This window comes from Tamandua tetradactyla, chromosome 2 (assembly GCF_023851605.1).
Source record: "Tamandua tetradactyla isolate mTamTet1 chromosome 2, mTamTet1.pri, whole genome shotgun sequence".
In the NCBI taxonomy this organism is placed as follows: Eukaryota; Metazoa; Chordata; class Mammalia; order Pilosa; family Myrmecophagidae; genus Tamandua; species Tamandua tetradactyla.
In genome coordinates, this window is record NC_135328.1 from 130,490,305 (window position 1) to 130,508,938 (window position 18,634).

At 44.2% G+C, this 18,634-nt stretch overlaps 1 protein-coding gene and 1 long non-coding RNA gene across 10 annotated transcripts in view; one reads left to right on the plus strand and one right to left on the minus strand.

The window, feature by feature from the left end:
* The window catches only part of PNPLA7 (patatin like domain 7, lysophospholipase), a 143,602-nt gene that overhangs the window by 116,974 nt on the left and 7,994 nt on the right, over positions 1 to 18,634 (plus strand). For 7 of the 9 annotated variants that reach the window (XM_077148883.1, XM_077148886.1, XM_077148884.1 and 4 more), the window contains 5 exons: positions 15,226 to 15,426; positions 15,976 to 16,039; positions 16,577 to 16,745; positions 17,441 to 17,623; positions 18,265 to 18,383. In XM_077148883.1, coding sequence (XP_077004998.1) covers positions 15,226 to 15,426; positions 15,976 to 16,039; positions 16,577 to 16,745; positions 17,441 to 17,623; positions 18,265 to 18,383 — 736 coding nt within the window. The remainder of the gene's footprint in view (positions 1 to 15,225; positions 15,427 to 15,975; positions 16,040 to 16,576; positions 16,746 to 17,440; positions 17,624 to 18,264; positions 18,384 to 18,634) is intronic. The other 2 variants (XM_077148890.1, XM_077148892.1) reach the window with 1 other exon arrangement.
* On the minus strand, positions 12,169 to 17,530 carry LOC143673872 (uncharacterized). The gene is made up of 3 exons (XR_013170753.1): positions 16,561 to 17,530; positions 15,504 to 15,756; positions 12,169 to 15,399 (listed from the first exon to the last, which is right to left on the minus strand). It is a non-coding gene; the product is annotated as an uncharacterized LOC143673872 (long non-coding RNA).

The window sequence follows — 18,634 nt, forward strand, 5'->3', positions numbered from 1 at the left end:
TTTTAGATGTTATTATAGATGGAATTGTTTTCTTAATTTCCTCTTCAGTTTGTTCATTACTAATGTATAGGAACACAACTGATTTTTATGTGTTGATCTTGTACCCTATATTCTGTAGTATAAGCCTCTGATTTCACCTTTACCATGGTCATAAAAGTGGGCTCATACAGTATCTATCTTTTTGTCTCTGACTTATTTCAGTCAACATTATGTCCTCAAGGCTCATCCATCTTATAATGTGCTTCAAGACGTCATTTCGTCTTACTGCAGCATAATAGTCCATCGTATATATATATATACCACATTTTGTTAATCCACTGGTCTGTTGATGTGCCGAGATCAGCACAGCTCAGTGTCAGGACTGAAGGAGGTGACAGGGAATTAATAAAGAAAGACAAGAGACCAAGATATAGTTAAAGCTGGGACCAGGTGGGACTCTGAGCTCTGATGGAGACTCAGAGAGGTTCAGCACTGTTTATTTTATAGGTCTGCAAGGTAAAGAAAGTAACAAAAGTGTAACTAAAGAACAGGGAAGGGACTTCCGGAGAAGATGGCGGCTTAGTAAGACACGCGGGTCTTAGTTCCTCCTCCAGAAAAGCAACTAAAGAAACAGAAACAATACGAAACAGCTCCCGGAGCCACGACAGAGACCAAAAAGACAGCGTACCCCATTCTGGAACGGCTGAACGGGCAGGGAGAATCCGCTGCGTTGAGATACCCGAGGGGCGCACGTTTTCCCGGCCGGGGCGGCTGGTGACTGGGGTCCCCTCCACGCACGTGGCTTCCCGGTCTGACTGGGAACATTGGATAGCGGGGCCCTCCCGCCACGCTTGATGTCTCGGGCCAGCTGGGCAATTTGGACCGGCACTTCCCCAAGCCGCGGCGGCCGGCGACCCCCCCTCCACGCGCGCGGTTTCCCAGGCCGACTGCGAGATTCGGGACCCGCAGACAGACGAGCGCCACCTACTGGGCAGGAAAAGAGAAACAGAGCCCAGAGATTACACAGAAAAACCTTTCAACCAGCCGGGTCCCACAACCAGGGAAATCTGATCAAATGCCCAGACACCAGCAGAAAATAATGGATGATGCTCGGAAAATTGAAGATATGGCCCAGTCAAAGGAACAAACCAATAGTTCAAATGAGATACAGGAGCTGAGACAACTAATGCTGAATATACGAACAGAAATGGAAAAACTCTTCAAAAACCAAATCAATAAATTGAGGGAGGACATGAAGAAGACATGGGCTGAACAAAAAGAAGAAATAGAAAATCTGAAAAAACAAATCACAGAACTTATGGGAGTGAAGGACAAAGAAGAAAAAATGGAAAAAACAATGGATACCTACAATGGTAGATCTAAAGAGACAGAAGCTACAATTAGTGAACTGAAGGATGGAACATCTGAATTCCAAAAAGAAACAGAAACTATAGGGAAAAGAATGGAAAAACTTGAGCAGGGGATCAGGGAACTGAATGACAATATGAAGCGCACAAATATACGTGTTGTGGGGGTCCCAGAAGGAGAAGAGAAGGGAAAAGGAGGAGAAAAACTAATGGAAGAAATTATCACTGAAAATTTCCCAACTCTTATGAAAGACCTAAATTTACAGATCCAAGAAGTACAGCGCACCCCAAAGAGAATAGACCCAAATAGGCGTTCTCCAAGACACTTACTAGTTAGAATGTCAGAGGTCAAAGAGAAAGAGAGGATCTTGAAAGCAGCAAGAGAAAAACAATCTGTCACATACAAGGGAAACCCAATAAGACTATGTGTAGATTTCTCAGCAGAAACCATGGAAGCTAGAAGACAGTGGGATGATATATTTAAATTACTAAAAGAGAAAAACTGCCAACCAAGACTTCTATATCCAGCAAAGTTGTCCTTCAAAAATGAAGGAGAAATTAAAACATTTATAGACAAAAAGTCACTGAGAGAATTTGTGACGAAGAGACCAGCTCTGCAAGAAATACTAAAGGGAGCACTCGAGTCAGATACGAAAAGACAGAAGAGAGAGATATGGAGTAAAGTGTAGAAAGAAGGAAAATCAGATATGATATATATAATACAAAAGCCAAAATGGTAGAGGAAAATATTATCCAAACAGTAATAACACTAAAAGGTAATGGACTGAATTTCCCAATCAAAAGACATAGTCTGGCAGAATGGATTACGACCCAGCAATACCACTGCTAGGTATCTACTCAAAGGACTTAAGGGCAAAGACACAGACGGACATTTGCACACCAGTGTTTATAGCAGCATTATCTACAATTGCAAAGAGATGGAAACAGCCAAAATGTCCATCAACAGACGAGTGGCTAAACAAACTGTGGCGTATACCTACGATGGAATATTATGCAGCTTTAAGACAGACTAAACTTATGAAGCATGTAATAACATGGATGGACCTAGAGAACATTATGCTGAGTGAGTCTAGCCAAAAACTAAAGGACAAATACTGTATGGTCCCACTGATGTGAACCGACATTCGAGAATCAGCTTGGAATATATCATTGGTAACAGAGACCAGCAGGAGTTAGAAACAGGGTAAGATAATGGGTAATTGGAGCTGAAGGGATACAGATTGTGCAACAGGACTAGATACAAAAACTCAAAAATGGACAGCACAATAATACCTAAGTGTAATGTAACTATGTTGGAACACTGAATGAAGCTGCACCTGAAATATAGTTTTTTGTTTGTTTGTTTGTATCTTTTGTTTTTGTTTTTTTCTTTTTCCTTTTTATATATATATTTTTTATTAGTATTATTATCTTAATTCTCATCTCTATATTAACATTCTATATCTTTTTCTGTTGTTTTGCTAGTTCTTTTCCTAAATCGATGCAAATGTACTAAGAAATGATGATCATACATCTATGTGATGATACTAAGAATTACTGAGTGCATGTGTAGAATGGAATGATTTCTAAGAGTTGTGTTAATTTCTTTTCTTTTTTTTTGATTAATAAAAAAAAATTAAAAAAAAAAATTAAGAACAGGGAAGGAGGAAGCAGGGGCTGAAACATCTGCTTCCCTGTGCCCAGATGAGTCAAAAGTTGTAAGTTTCCCAAGGCCTCCTTCCACCCCAGACTCAAGCAACTTTGCGACACTTTAGTCTTTTCAGGACATCAGGTGCCTATTCCCACAGAGACAGCTTTGCTATAGCTCTGCAGCGAGCATGTGACCTCTGTCTCATCCGCACCCGATATTGATGGGCATTTGGTTTGTTTCCATCATTTGGCAATTGTGAATAATATTGCTATGAACATCGGTGTGCAAATGTCTACTTGTGTCATTACTTTCAGCTCTTCTGGGTATATACCAAGTAGTGCTATTGCTTGGGCATAGAGCAACTTGATATTTAGTTTCCTAAGGAACAGTCAAACTGTCTTCCATAGTGGGTGTACCATTACACATTCCCACCAGCAGAGCATAAGTGTCCCAATTCCTCCACATCCTCTCCAACATTTATAATTTCCTGTTTGCTTAATAGCAACCATTCTTAGAGGTGTGAGGTGGTATTTCATTGTAGTCTTGATCTGCATTTCCCTTATAGCTAATGAAAATGAACATCCCTTCATGTGCTTTTGAGTCATCTGTATTTGCTCTTCAGAAAAATGCCTATTTATATCTTTAGCCCATTTATAATTGGGCTGGTTGTTCTTTTGTTGTTGAGTTGTATGATTTCTTTATGTATGCAGGATATCAAAACTTTGCCCAATATGACTTTCAAATATTTTGTCACATTGAGTTGGCTGCCTCTTCACCTTGTTGACATAGTCTTTTGAGGTGCCAGAAGCATGATTTTGAGGAGCTCCCATTTATCTTGTCAAAAATCAGTTGACCATAGATTTGGTGGTCTGTTTCTGCACTCTCAATTCAATTCCATTGGTCAATACTTCTGTCTTTGTGCCAGTACCATGCTATTTCGACCACTGTGGCTTTATAGTAAAAGTCAGGAAGTGATAATCCTCCTATTTTGTTCTTTTTTTAGGATGTTGTTAGCTATTCGGCATCTCTTTCCCTTCCTTATGAATTTGGTAACTAGCTTTTCCAAGTCATCAAAATAAGTTGTTGGAATTTTGATTGGTATTGCATTGAATCTGTAGATCAATTTGGGTAGAATTGACATCTTAACTATATTTAAACTTCCTATCCATTAGCAGGGGCTGTATTTCCACCTATTTAGATTTCCTTTGATTTTTTTTTTTTAGCAATGTCATGTAGCTTTTAATGTACAAGTCCTTTACATCTCTAGTTAAGTTTGTTCCTAAGTACTTGATTCTTTTAGTTACTATTTTGAATGGAATTTTTTCCTTAACTGACTCAGTTAGGTCATTGCTTGTGTATAGAAACGTTATTGATTTTTGCACATTAATTTCATATCCCACCACCTTGTGAAATTTGATTATTAGCTCAAGTGACTTTGCTATATATCTGCAAATAATGAAAGTTTTACGTCTTCCTTTCCAATTTGGATCCTTTTTATTTCTTTGTCCTGCCTGATTGCTCTAGCTAGAATTTCTTGCACAATGCTGAATAATAGTGGTAACAGAGGACATCCCTGTCTTGTTCCTGATCTTATGGGGAAAGCTTTCAGTCTCTCTTCATTGAGTATGATGCTGGCTATCGGTTTTTCATATATAGTCTTTATCATATTGAGGAAGTTACCTTTGATTCCTATCTTTTGGAGTGTTTTTATCAGAAAAAGACGTTGAATTCTGTCGAATGCTTTTTCAGCATCAATCGAGATGGTCATGTGATTTTTCCATTTCGATTTTTTAATGTGCTGTATTACATTAAATTATATTCTTATGTTGAACCATCCTTGCATTCCTGGTAAAAAAAAAAAAAACTCACTTGGTCAAACCCACATTTAATGTGTTGTTGGATTCGGTTTGCTAGTTATTTTTGTTGAGAATTTTTGCATCTATGTTCATTAAGGAGATTGGTCTGTAGTTTTTCTTTCTTATCATCTTTACCCAGTTTTTGTAGTAAAATGATATTCCCTACAACCAAAGCAAGAGCATTGAAGAAATAAATAAATGGGAACACCTCAAAATTAAACACTTTTGAGCATCAAAGAACTTCATCAAGAAAGTAAAAAGACAGCCTACACAATGGGAGACAATATTTGGAAACGACATATCAGATAAAGGTCTAGTACCCAGAATTTATAAAGAGATTGTTCAACTCAACAACAAAAGACAGCTAACCCACTTACAAAATGGGCAAAAGACTTGAACAGACACTTCTCAGAAGAGGAAATATAAATGGCCAAAAGGCACATGAAGAGATACTCAACTTCCCTGGCTATTAGAGAAATGCAAATCAAAACCACAATGAGGTATCATCTCACACCCACCAGAATGGCCATTATCAATAAAACAGCAAATGATAAGTGCTGGAGAGGATGTGGAGAAAGAGGCACACTTATCCACTGTTGGTGGGAATGTCAAATGGTACAACCGCTGTGGAAGGCAGTTTGGCGGTTCCTCAAAAAACTAAATATAGAATTGCCATATGACCCGGCAATACCATTGCTAGGTATCTACTCAGAGGACATGAGGGCAAGGACACAAATGGACATTTGCACACCAATGTTTATAGCAGCATTATTTACAATGGTGAAGAGATGGAAACAACCAAAATGTCTCATCAACAGAGGAGTGGCTAAGCAAACTGTGGTATATACATACGATGGACATTATGCAGCTGTAAGACAGAATAAAGTTATGAAGTATGTAACAACATGGATGAACCTTAAGGACATTATGCTGAGTGAGATTAGCCAGAAACAAAAGGACAAATATTTTATGGTCTCACTGATATGTACTGACATTAGTGAATACACTGGAGAATGTCATTGGTAACAGAGACCATCAGGAGATAGAAATAGGGTTAGATATTGGGTAATTGGAGCTGAAGGAATACAGATTGTGCAACAGGACTGATTGTAAAAACTCAGAAATGGATAACACAATACTACCTAACTGTAATACAATAATGTTAAAACACTGGATGAAGCTGAATGTGAGAATGATAGAGAGAGGAGGGCTGGGGGCACAAATGAAATCAGAAAGAAAGACAATTAAGACTGAGATGGTATAATCTAGGAATGCCGAGAGTGTATAATGATAGTGACTAAATGTACAAATTAAAAAATGTTTTTGCATGAGGAAGAACAAAAGAATGTCACTACTGAAGGGTGTTGAAAATAGATGGTAATTAATATTTTAAAATTTTAACTTATGTGTGAGACTAAAGCAAGAAATATTTCTTTGGTACAAAATTTATATTTTGACTAGTGCCTTTCCTAATATAACTTACATAGACAGCTTAATTGAACACCATAAGTACATGGAACCTTGAGTAGGACATGAGATTTTGTTGGTTTGTCCAGAGTGATGCCCCGACAAATCCTAGAGTGATTTGAACAGTGAATAAAAAAGTATTTGAAACATCCCCTTCAGGGAATGGTGAGAAAGGGGGAAAATTCAACTTCCCCAAGTTGAATTCTTGACATTCTTACAAGCAGTGCGGACAACCAAAGCTATAGGCTGAGCCCCCAATCTTGGGGTTTGTTCATATGAAACTTAACCCCACAAAGGATAGGTCAAGCCTATTTAAAATTAGGTCTAAGAGCCACCCCAAGAGAGCCTCTTTTGTTGCTCAGATGTGGCCTCTCTCTCTCCAGCCAACACAACAAGCAAACTCACCACCCTCCCCCTGTCTACGTGGGACATGACTCCCAGGGGTGTGGACCTTCCTGGCAATGTGGGACAGAAGTCCTAGAATGAGCTGAGACTCAGTATCAAGGGACTGAGAAAAACCCTAGAATGAGCTGAAACTCAGCATCAAGGGACTGAGAAAACCTTCCAGACCAAAAGAGGGAAGAGTGAAATGAGACAAAGTGTCAATGGGTGAGAGATTCCAAACAGAGTCGAGAGGTTATCCTGGAGGTTATTCTTATGCATTAAGTAGATATCATCTTGTTATTCAAGATGTAATGGAGAGGCTGGAGGGAATGCCTGAAAATGTAGAGCTGTGTTCCAGTAGCCATGTTTCTTGAGGATGATTGAATAATGACATAGCTTTCACAAGGTGACTGTGTGATTATGAAAATCTTGTGTCTGATGCTTCTGTTATCTACGTCAACAAATGAGTAGAACATATGGAATAAAAATAAGTAATAAGGGGAACAAATGTTAAAATAAATTTAGATTGAAATCCTAGTGATCAGTGAAAGGGAGGGGTAAGGGGTATGGTATGTATAATTTTTTTTTCGCTTTATTTCTTTTTCTGAATAGATGCAAATGTTCCAAGAAATGATCATGATGATGAATATGCAACTATGTGATGATATTGTGAATTACTGATTATATATGTAGAACGGAATGATCAAAGGTTAAGGATGTTTGTGTTTGTTTGACTTTTCTTTTTTGGTATTTAAAAAAATAAAAATAAAAAAATGATATTAGCTTCATAAAATGAGTTAGGTAGTGTTCCTCTTTCCTCAATTTTATGGAAAAGTTTGAGCAGGATTGGTGGTAGTTCTTTTTGGAATTTGATAAAACTCCCCTGTGAATCCATCTGGCCGTGGACTTTTCTTTGTGGGAAGATTTTTGATGACTGATTAAATATCTTTACTTGTGATTGGTTTGTTGAGATCTTCTGTTTCCTCCTGAATCAGTGTAGCTTGTTTGTACGTTTCTAGGAATTTGTCCATTTCATGTAAGATGTCTAGTTTATTGGCATATAGTTGCTCATAGTACCCTTTTATGGTTTATTTTATTTCTTTTGGGTCTGTGGTAACACACCCTTTCTCATTTCTGATTTTTTTTAGTTGCATCCTCTTATTCCTTCTTCTTTCTCTTCAAATCTGCTGTTCTGTGTCTCTAGTATGTTTTTTATTTGGCTTACAGAATCTTTCATCTCTGTGATGTCTGCTATTTTTCTATTTATTCTTTCAAATTCCTCTTTATGCTCTACTAGCATCTTCTTGATCTCCTTTATGTCATTAGCCATTTATGATTTATTTTATTTAGTAATTATATGAACATCTTTGATTAGTTGTTCCAGCGTCTCTGTCTCCTCTGGTATTTTAATTTGGTCATTAGGCTGGGCTGTATCTGGAATATCTTGATTGATTTACTTTGGAAGTGAATTTTCTTTAGTAGTCTAAAGCCCTGTGTTTGTGGGTGGATGTGGAGCAGGATACAGAGGGTGGGCAGGGCATAGCAGTGCGGTGATTTGCAGAGCAGGTGTAGATGCAGATTGGGTGTGCTGCAGTGGTGCCTGTGATACGGGCGCACAGTGGCAGGGGGAGGATGTGGCTGTGCGGGCGCGCAGGCCTGGGGGGCGTGGCCCTGGTCGGAGCTGGTCTAGGGCCTGGGGCCCTTTGTGTGCATGCGCAGAGCTGTGGAAGCAGGTTGGCATTAAGCCTGCTTGGGCTGGGGGCATACGTGGCCCGGCTGCACAGGCCAGAGCTTTCTCAGAGCTGGGGGGCGTGACTGGGGGCCGTGTGCACATGTGTAGGTCTAGGAGTGTCATAAACTGATGTACCTGTGCTGTGTGGACAGCTCTGGGCAGGTGGGGTGAGTCTATGCAACTGTATAGGCTGGGGGTGGGTATAACCTGGGTCTGGAGGTAAGCACCCAAAGCCTTTATGCTGGGAACTGCCTGCAGGGGCAGGGAGGGCGAGGTAGGACTTGGGAGGGGTGCAGGAGAGGTGGGTTGGGGTGCACTTGGGGTGGGAGTGGGGGGTGGGTAGCATGGGAGGGGTTGGCGGAGGGGGTGCTTAGAGTGCAGGAAGGGGGGGCAGGTAAAGGGGTTCAGATGCATGGACTGTGTGGGGTGTCACCAGTCACAGGGCTGCGCTGGTGAGGGTAGTGTGTCCAAAGAATGCAGCCTGGCTTACTTCTAGTCCGTGTCTCCCCACAGTGCGTTTGTGAGGGCTAGTCCGCGTCTCCTCACAGTGCGCTCCTGAAGGCCCCAGGCTTCCGAATTAGGCTGTTGGCACCAGCCAGACAGCCTCCAGTTCTCTGCTGCTCAGCTCCTCAGCTTTTGCAACCAGGGCCACCCTATGTGGCAAAAAAGACTCTCCCAGGTCACTTCCACCCCAGAATCGCCATCTCAGTCGCCCTCCTGTCCCTTCTCTAGCTGTTCCTTGGAGAGCAGGGCTGAACTCAATCTGTCCTGTTCCGCCATCTGTTCAGGTGGTTTTTCCGTTGTTCTAGAAGGCCCTCCTTTTTAGGGTATGATACCCTTAGTTCAATGTTATTTTAAATATCTTTTGTGACTTCTTTGATCCATAGATATTTAGAAGTGTGTTTAACTTCCAAGAGGTTGGAGATTTTCCTGTTACCTTCGTGTTACTGACTTCTAGCTTGATTCCATTATAGTAAATTATATAGTTTCAATTCTCTTACATTTGTTAAAGTTCATTTCATGACCCAGGATATGGTCTGTCTTAGGGACTGTTCCATGGGTGCTTAAAAAGAATGTGTATTACTGCTGTTCGGCAGAGTGTCTACAAATGCCAGTTAGCTCCAGCTGGTTGATGGTGTCGGTCAGTTCTATATCCTTGTGACTTTCCAGTTAGTTAGTAGTTCTCTCGGTCATTGAGATAGGAGTGTAGAAGGCTTCTGCTACACATGTGCATTTATGTGTTTTTTTTCAGCGCTATCAGTGTATATTCCAGATATTTTGAAATTTTATTATTTGATGCATATACACTTCAGATTATGTCTTTTTAGTGGATTTATCCTCCCCCCGCCCCCGGCAATTTTCTTTGCTGTGAAATCTACTTTATCTGATATTAATGTAGCCATTCCTGCTTCTTTTGTTTATGCTTTATGGTATATTTCTTTCTCTCCTTTTGCTTTTACATCATCACTAAATTTGAAGTGAGTTTCTTGTAGACAGCATGTAGTTGGAGACCATTTATATTTAATGTAATTTTTTTATATTTAGCGCTTTAAGTTTCCCATTTTAATATCTGTGGAGTTTTTAAGTTCCTTCTGTGTTTTTTTTTTTTTTTTTTACTTTCTCCACCTTTTGTCTGCCTTTCTGTGGGTTATTTGAACGTTACTCTAGAATTCCATTTTGATTTTTCTATAGTGTTGTTTTTACTTTTTTTAATTGGAAATATAACATATATACAAAAAATCAATAAATTTCCAAATACATTTTAACAAGAAGTTATAGAACAGATTTTTAAGTTTGGTATGGGTTGCAGTTCTACAATTTTTGTTTTCTTCTTCTAGCTGCTCCAAGACACTGGGAGATCAAAAGAAGTATCAATATAATGATTCAGCAGTCATATTCATTTGTTAAATCCTATCTTCTCTGTTATACTTCCTTCTCTTTTTTCTTTATTGTGAAAAATAACATATTTACAAAAAAGCATATATTTCAAAGTATATCACAACAATTAGTTGTAGAACAGGTTTCAGAGTTTGGTATGTGTTACAATTCCACAATTGTAAGTTTTTATTTCTAGCTGCCCTAAGGTAGTGGAGACTAAAAAAAAAATCAATATAATGATTCAGCACTCAAACTCATTTGTTAAGCCCTACCTTCTCTATTTCACTCCACCGTCATCTGTGATCTTTGTCCCACTGTTTAGGGATATTTGGGCTATGCCCCTTCTAACTTTTATATGTTGGAAGGGGCTTTTGATAACATGGGATAGGGGATGGAACTAGCTGATGTTCTAGAAAGGCTGGCCCCTCTGCATTTCATGACTTATCTGGTCCAGAGACCCATCTGGAGTTGTAGGCTTCTGAAAAGTTACCCTAGTGCATGGAACCTTTGTAGAATATGCCCTAGATAGTCTTTAGGATTGGCAGGAATGGTTTTGGTTGGGGTTTGGCAAATTATGTTAGGTAGCAGTGTCTCATTGAAGCTTATATAGGAGTAACCTCGAGAGTAGCCTCTCAACTCTATTTGAACCCTCTCAGCCGCTGATGCCTTATTTGTCACACTTCTTTTACCCCTTTTGGTCAGGATGGCATTGTTGATCCCATGGTGCCAGGGCCAGGCTCATCCCTGTGAGTCCTCTCCCACACTACCAGGGAGTTTCACCCCTAGATGTCATGTCCCATGTAGTGGGGAGGGCAATGGTTTCACTTTGCAGAGTTGGGCTTAGAGAGAAAGAGGTCACAACTGAGGAACAACAGAGGTCCTCCAGAAGTGACTCTTAGTCATGACTATAGGTAGGCTGAGCTTCTCTACTACATATATAAGCTTCATAAGAGTAAGTCTCAAGATCAAGGGTTTGGCCTGTTGATTTGGGTGTTCCTAATTTTCGACACAGTATCAGGGCTTTCCCTGGTGTAAAGTTTAATGGTTCCATATTTTTTTCCCATCCCTCAAGGGACTTTGCCGATACTTTTTGATTATCTGCTTAATGTACTCTAGGATGTATGCAGGCATTACATTAAGCTATACAGGATTAAAGGCTCTCTTTCTTATTCTAGGCCCTTGTATTTGGATTCTTTAAATTATCTATCCTGACAGGTTGAGTTAGATTATGTGCTACAGAAAATTTAGGTTGTGAACAAAATAAACCTTTCTTCCTTTGGTCTCAAAGTGTAAGTAAAGTTCTAAAATACAGGCAAGGTCTTCCTTATTCCTGTGTTCTGAGTTACCTTAATCCCGACCTGATCAGTTTATTTCTTATTTCTAAATACCAGGTTATACATATATAAAACAGCCTCTCAAAATCCAGAAATAACAATTACCCCTCAAGACTAAATGTGACTGCTTTAAGAGTTTACAGCTTAGACCCCAGTTTTCTTATAAGTATTTTCTAAATGGGATCATACAATATTTGCTCTTTTGTTTCTGGCTTATTTTGCCTCATCAAATCGCTGCATGCCTCACAACTTCATTCCTTTTTGTAGCAGCACTATGTTCAATCATACGTATAGTTCTCCAATCTACCTCACAGTCAGTGCATCTTTCAGCCACCTCCCTCTACTGGGCCTCATGTATAACGTCCAAAGTCAACAGTCCATCAATTTTAGATAATTTCATTGTTCCCAAGAGAAAGATAGCTAATAAACACACCCTCACCAAGTAGAAAATCCAAACCTCCCCCTAACTCTTGCCCCACTCCCCATTATGTAACCCTATGATTTCTGTATTCCTACTGAACATAGCCCATAAGCTACAATAGCATTTTCCCCCTATACCCCAAAAGTGTACACTCTTTGTACAAGACTCATACCTTTGCAGTAGTTCATGCAAGAACTTATTTATATTTGTAGTGTTCATTGGCAGGACACATGAGTCTATACAACCCCTTTCAATCATGTTAACCTTCAATAAGGTAATTGTATTTATAGACCCTCTAGTGAGCCACCTTCACTTCTATCTATTCCCTTACAATTAAGTTCAACCTCATTAGCTGACTGTTCACCCATCTCAAGCTTCTGTGTATTTCTAGGTCCCCTATATTCTGTATTATAAGCCTCTCATTTTACCTTTACCATGGTCATAGAAGTGGAGTCATACAGTATCTATCTGTTTGTGTCTGGCTTATTTCACTCAGCATTATGTCCTCAAGGCTCATCCACCTTGTCATGTGCTTCAGGACATCATTTTGTCTTACTGCTGCATAATATTCCATCGTATATATATACCGCATTTTGTTAATCCACTCATCTGATGATGGACATATAGTTTTTTATTGTATATCAAAACTGACCCTACAGGGAAGGTGACAAGTGTCTGTCTTATTACCATTGGGCACGGCTGGAAGTTCTGGTTCCCTGCTGGCCTCTGGTAACAATGCAAGGAGAAGGGTTGGTAATTCATTACAGCTGGGTGGAACAGAATTCCCAGATCCCCCCTGGACCTTTGCTGACACTGTGGGGAAGGGGAGAGGCACCTCATTACCTCAGGGGCACCTGAGAAGATAGAAATCCTGAAACCCCACCTGGCCTCCACTGATGGGGGTGAGGAGAAGCTTTCTTTGCATGTTGCTTGGCTAGGGTAGGGCAGATATTGTCAGAAACACCTGTGTCTTACAAAGCTGTTTGTTTTGGCCAGCAATAGCAAGGTTTTCTTAGGTTTGTTCTGTCTGCAACCCATTGGCGTTTCTGGGTTGCAGGTTAGTCTTCTATCCAGGAGGCAAAATGAAAACCCAGGCCCTCTGGAACCACTAAGCGATTCCCTCAGGCCCAAGGCTCCCAGGCACTGCACCATCTCCTTGCAACTTGAGTTTGTCCTCCACCTTGTGTCCTTAACTTTTGGCTGTACTTAAAAACAAAACCTCTCATTCCCTATTGTAATGATGAAAATAATTTTATCTGTGTTCTCTGATTTTGATTTTGTTCTGAAATCAATACTGTTGTTAGATTTACCCCAGTTTCTGTTTTTGTGTTGGAGTGTTTCACAGCAATCTCTTCTCTCTGCATTTGTTATTTACAAAGAACTGTAGCTTTAATTGAACTCTCAGTCACTAGAAACTGCCAGCAAGCATTATTGCATAGATAACACAATATTCAGATTTCCTAGGTTCACAGGGCTTGCAGGATCACATGTCAAAAGGGCCAGTTTAAAGACTGTTTTGCTCCCAAACTTATTTCTTGGAATACCATGCATAGGATATGTACTATGTGTACAAGTTTGCTAATACTGATTTTATTAGGAAGAATAACACACTGCTAACAGCAGATAAGGGCAGAACACATACTTGTAACATAACTAGAAATGCATACTCCTGCCCCAAGTGTCTTTGATTTTTAAACCTTTGGTCAGTAGTAAGCAGTATCTACTATTGGCTTTAATTTCCTTTCCCAATGACTGAGAAAGCTCATATGTGTATTGGCTGTTTGGATATTGCCTTTTTGTGAATTGCCTATTATAATCACTCACCATTTTTCTCTGTCTTATTGATTTTTAGGAGCTCTTTATATACTGTGGATGCAGTTCCCTTTTTGGATGCATATATTGCAGACATCTTTCCCTCTTTTTCTTCTTTTTTATTCTTTTAATGCTGCCTTTTGATAGACAGAAGGTCTTAATTGAGGTGTCAACTAATTTATCCTTTTCTTTCCTTTATGGGTAGTGCTTTTTTATCCTATTGGAGAAATGCCTTCCTATCCCAAAATCATTGACAAAAACAAGACTATTTTCCTTCCTTTTGACCGAGCTGCCAGCCCTACTCCTCCGGCTCCCACTCCCCTTCCCCCTCGCATCCCCATCCTGACAACCTTGAGGCTTGCCCTGGGGCTGCAGAGCAAAACAATTTGGACTGTGTGGAAAAAGGGGAAAAAGGCAACTCCAGATCCTGGCTATTCTAAATCCCCCAATCACCCACAACCTCCCCCTCTTCGCTCCCTCTCACCTGGCTGCACTTGCGATAGGTAGTTCCTTATCTTCCTCCTCTCTCCCAGCCCCTACAGACACCAGGAGACCCAATTACTGCAAAGGAAAACATTCCGGACGTCTCCCAGGGCTTTTCCTCTGCCTGCTCCAGCCCTTCCCAAGCACTGTCCTGGGTCTCCCTGGAGCCGAGTTCTTCTCCCCCCACAAAGCAGCCTCTGAGTAAAGCCCCCCTGGCCTGTTACACATTGTCCTGAGCAGTTTCTTCTTTGACATAAGGAAGCTGTTCTCCTCAAAGCATTGCTGTTCTACTTTTCCATTTAAAGTTATGATCCACCTGGGATTGATCTTTGGTTGTAGAAGGGTAGAAAACAAGATTTACTTACTTTTTCATAGGGAAATTCACTTGACTTGTAGCCATTTTTTTTAAAACATGGGCAGGTACTGGGAATCAAACCCAGGTCTCTGGCTTGGCAGGCGAGAATTCTGCCACTGAGCCACCATCGCACCGCCCGTAGCCATTCCTTTAAAAGACCATCCTCTGCCTCGGACCAGGCCACTCTGTTTGTGCAGGCCACCTTCACTGGTGAAGGGGGTTTTTGCTGAGTGAGGAATTCTAGCTGGCAGTCATTTTCTTTTAGCACTTGCAGGTGTCATTCCATTCCTGCTGGCTTCCAGAGTTTGGGAAGGAAATTATTTGGCAGCAACGCTGGCCTGGAGTAGGGCTGGAGCAGCAGGACTGGCAGGGCACCCACTCCAGCCATGCCCCAAAGAGTCAGAGGCTGGTGAGCTCCTCCTGACTCCCTGGGTCTGCCCCCACCTAGGCCCTTCTGGAGAAGCACACTTTTGGCACTTGAGAAAGTAGCAGCAAAACTCTTGCAGGCACGGGGATGGCCACCATTGTCTTAATCCGTGGGAACTGGAGCGGCACCATGGGAGAGCCCTTTGGAACCTGGCGAGTATGCACCAAAGGCAGGGGGCGCCCAGCCCGAAGTCCCCTGAGGGCTTCAGCCCGATGGCCGCCAGCCTGCCCAGGAGACATATATCAGGGAAGCCCTGGAGTGGACACAATGTGGAATTGTGGTGAGGCCCATCTACCTCGCTGCGCCCAACTCAGACTATCCCCCAGGAGGGCCACCATGAAAAGCAAAAGGAAATACCAGCACATGAGGCAGCTCTGGCCCCAGGGAGGCTTTCTCTCTGTCCATCCGTCTGACTTGAAGATGGTACACATGTGGGATGACTGAGAAGAAGGCTGCTGCATCATCTGTGACTGCAGCTCCTTGGTCCTTCTCCCATACTGGCCCACAGAACCATGGAGCGCTGTCTCCCAGGGACTGGCCACCTTCACCCATGCCTCCCAGAGGGGCTGCTCCCACACCAACCAGTTTAAATTGGAGCTATGAGCAAGCACTGTGTAAAAACAAAATGAGCACATTTCAGTGGGTGCACCTCCGATTGTAAGATGCACATTGTTTTGTATTTCTCTAAGAAAGAGAAACGCTGCCAATTAAAATATGACACAGCAAATTCTCACTTCCACCCGCTCCAGCCCTGCTCCTTGTGGACAGGCTTCCACTGTGGAGATTGGGGCTGCACAGGATGAGTTCCCATCCTTGATTGTGTTTTCAGGCCCTGTTCTGCTGCTGACCAGTGACAACATCAAACAGCGCCTTGGCTCTACCGCCCTGGACAGGTAGACTGGCCTGCCCCCAGCCTGAAGTAGGAAGCAGACTTTCATTCCTTCCTCCACGTTGTTCTCCACACACCATGAAGTCCATGCTCTGCCCATCACCGTCCAGCAGCTCTGCTGTGCTTCGTAGCAGGGAATGGTGCAGCCTTGGCATGTGGCATGGGAAAGGAGCCGTGCTTAGGGCTGATGACTAGCCCTGGGTCCTCTTGGAAGTGGGGGGATGGTGAGGATGCCCTCAGCACCCCCATTGTGGGCACTTCCTGGCCTTCGGGAACCACCAGGCCCCTCTCCCAGCTCCAGGATCCCTGCCCAGCCCCACACTCCTCGTTGCCTCCTGGGCAGTCAGAGGCTGCCACCCCTCCCTGGCAGGCTGCTGCACAGCTGGTTACCTCTGGCCTCAGGGTCAGGGCTCTCCTAAGAAGGAGGGACAGCAGGCATGGAGGCAAGGGCAATGGCCTGGCCCCTTTGGGGAGAGGGGAGCATGCTAGTGAAGGTGTGGTGCTGGCCGGAGAGCAAGGACTTACCCTCTGTGCCTTCCAGCATCCATGAGTACCGCCTGTCCAGCTGGCTGGGGCAGCAGGAGGACATCCACCGCATCGTCCTCTACCAAGCGGACAGCTCGCTGACACCCTGGACGCAACGCTGCATCCGTCAGGCCGACTGCATCCTCATCGTGGGCCTGGGCGAGCAGGAGCCCGTGGTGGGTGAGGTGAGTGGGGGCCCTCCTTCTCAGATCCCCTGGTGCTTTCTCTTTTCCTTCAAATGAAACATTTCAAAGACTCAAACAAGGACAGAGAATAAACACCGATGCCCAGATACCTGCCCTCTTTGCTTTGAAAACATTTTGCTTTTTTCTTTGCCATGGTTTTAGCACAAAGCAGTGCAGGTGGCCTCTCCTGCAGCCGGGACCGCTGCTCCCTCTGCACTTTTACATGTGCCAGTGGTGGCACTTTACCCAATTTTACGTCCTTTGGAAGTTTTCTTTTCCCACAAACCAAGTCACTGCTTGGCCCATTTCGTTTCCTGTCGCTTCCCTTCGTTCACTTTTGGGGCTGCACAGTCTTTGCACTGTGGCAGACAGAGCCTGTGGCGTCCCACACAGCCTGGACGAGGATCTGGGCCTGGGCCACTTGCCTTTCCATAGGGCACCTGGGCTGAGGTCTCCTGGCTAACTCCCCTCCATCAAGTTCTTTTCCAACCTGGTGGTGCCAAGTGGAGTCTGGACGCTCCCCCCTGTGTGTCACCCGCCTTCCTGCGGTCCATGGCTCTGCAGGTGCCCCTCTAACCCCGTGGCAGCCCTGCAGGGCCTGAGACAACCACAAGGCAGGCCTCCAGCTTGGGCTCTGTTTGGGCTCTGCGGAGAGCCATGTCCAGGGCCTCGCTGACGCACCTTCCCCCACCCAGCTGGAGCGCATGCTGGAGAGCAGCGCTGTGCGCGCCCAGAAGCAGCTGATCCTGCTGCACCGCGAGGAGGGGCCTGCGCCCTCCCGCACCGTGGAGTGGCTCAACATGCGAGGCTGGTGCTCAGGCCACCTCCACCTCTGCTGCCCACGCCGCGTCTTTTCCCGGAGGAGCCTGGCCAAGCTGGTGAGAGTCGCAGGCCACAGTCCTTTCCCACACCCCACCTGCTTAGCAGTTGCACTTTATTTCTTGAGCACACAAGAGGGGAGGAATGCGTGGAAGGGGGCAGGGGCAAAGGCGAATGGGGTTGCTGCTCCTCCCCACTGTCCCCTGTGAGCCCTGACCCCCCCCCCCCCAATGCTGCTCAGGGTAGGGGCAGCCGGTCCACCAGGGCTGTCAGCCCAAGCAGAACACCTAAGAGTTTTCCTGCAGCCCTCAACACTGTGTTTTGTTGACTCGCCTATGGTGCTGGGGCTCCGCTTTTTCTCTGAGGTCTCCTAATGATATACCAGCAGTGCTCCAGCCCCTCCCAGGAGCCAGGCCTTTGCCCCCAGGCTCCCAAGCCCCGTGGCACCTCTGTCCTGGCTTTGGCTACCCTGGGCTGTGCCCCACACCTGCAGCCCCCCCATATCCCCGCCCCTTCCCAGATGTACCTAGCGACTCAAGCCGAAGGCCAGCAGTGGCATTACTGGGCCCCAGCAGGGCCCTCCAGGAGCTTGGGACAAGGAATCGAGGAAGCTGGTTCCGACCTGGTCAGGGGGGCCTGGACGGGCGAGGGCTGAGGCCAGTGCAGCCCTCCCAGGTGTCTGCTCACCCCCCGCCCCCAGGTGGAGATGTACGAGCGTGTCTTCCAGAGGCCCCCGGACCGGCACTCAGATTTCTCCCGCCTGGCGCGAGTGCTGACTGGCAACGCCATTGCCTTGGTGCTGGGGGGTGGGGGCGCCAGGTGAGTCACTGCCCTGCCTCCAGAGACTCCTCTTCTTCCAAGCATCCCCCTGTGGTGGTAGCAGAACCCATGGCATCGTCGCGTCTGCCCACCCTCCTCCCTGTATTGGTCCAGTGACTGCCCCAGCCCCTCCTCATGGCCCTGGGCACCATCCAAGTCAGCCTGGCTTTGGGGTGACCCTGGTTGCCGCCACATCCTCAGCACTCTCACGGGACACCAGGCAGGGCCCCTTCCTCGGTGTGGACCCTCCT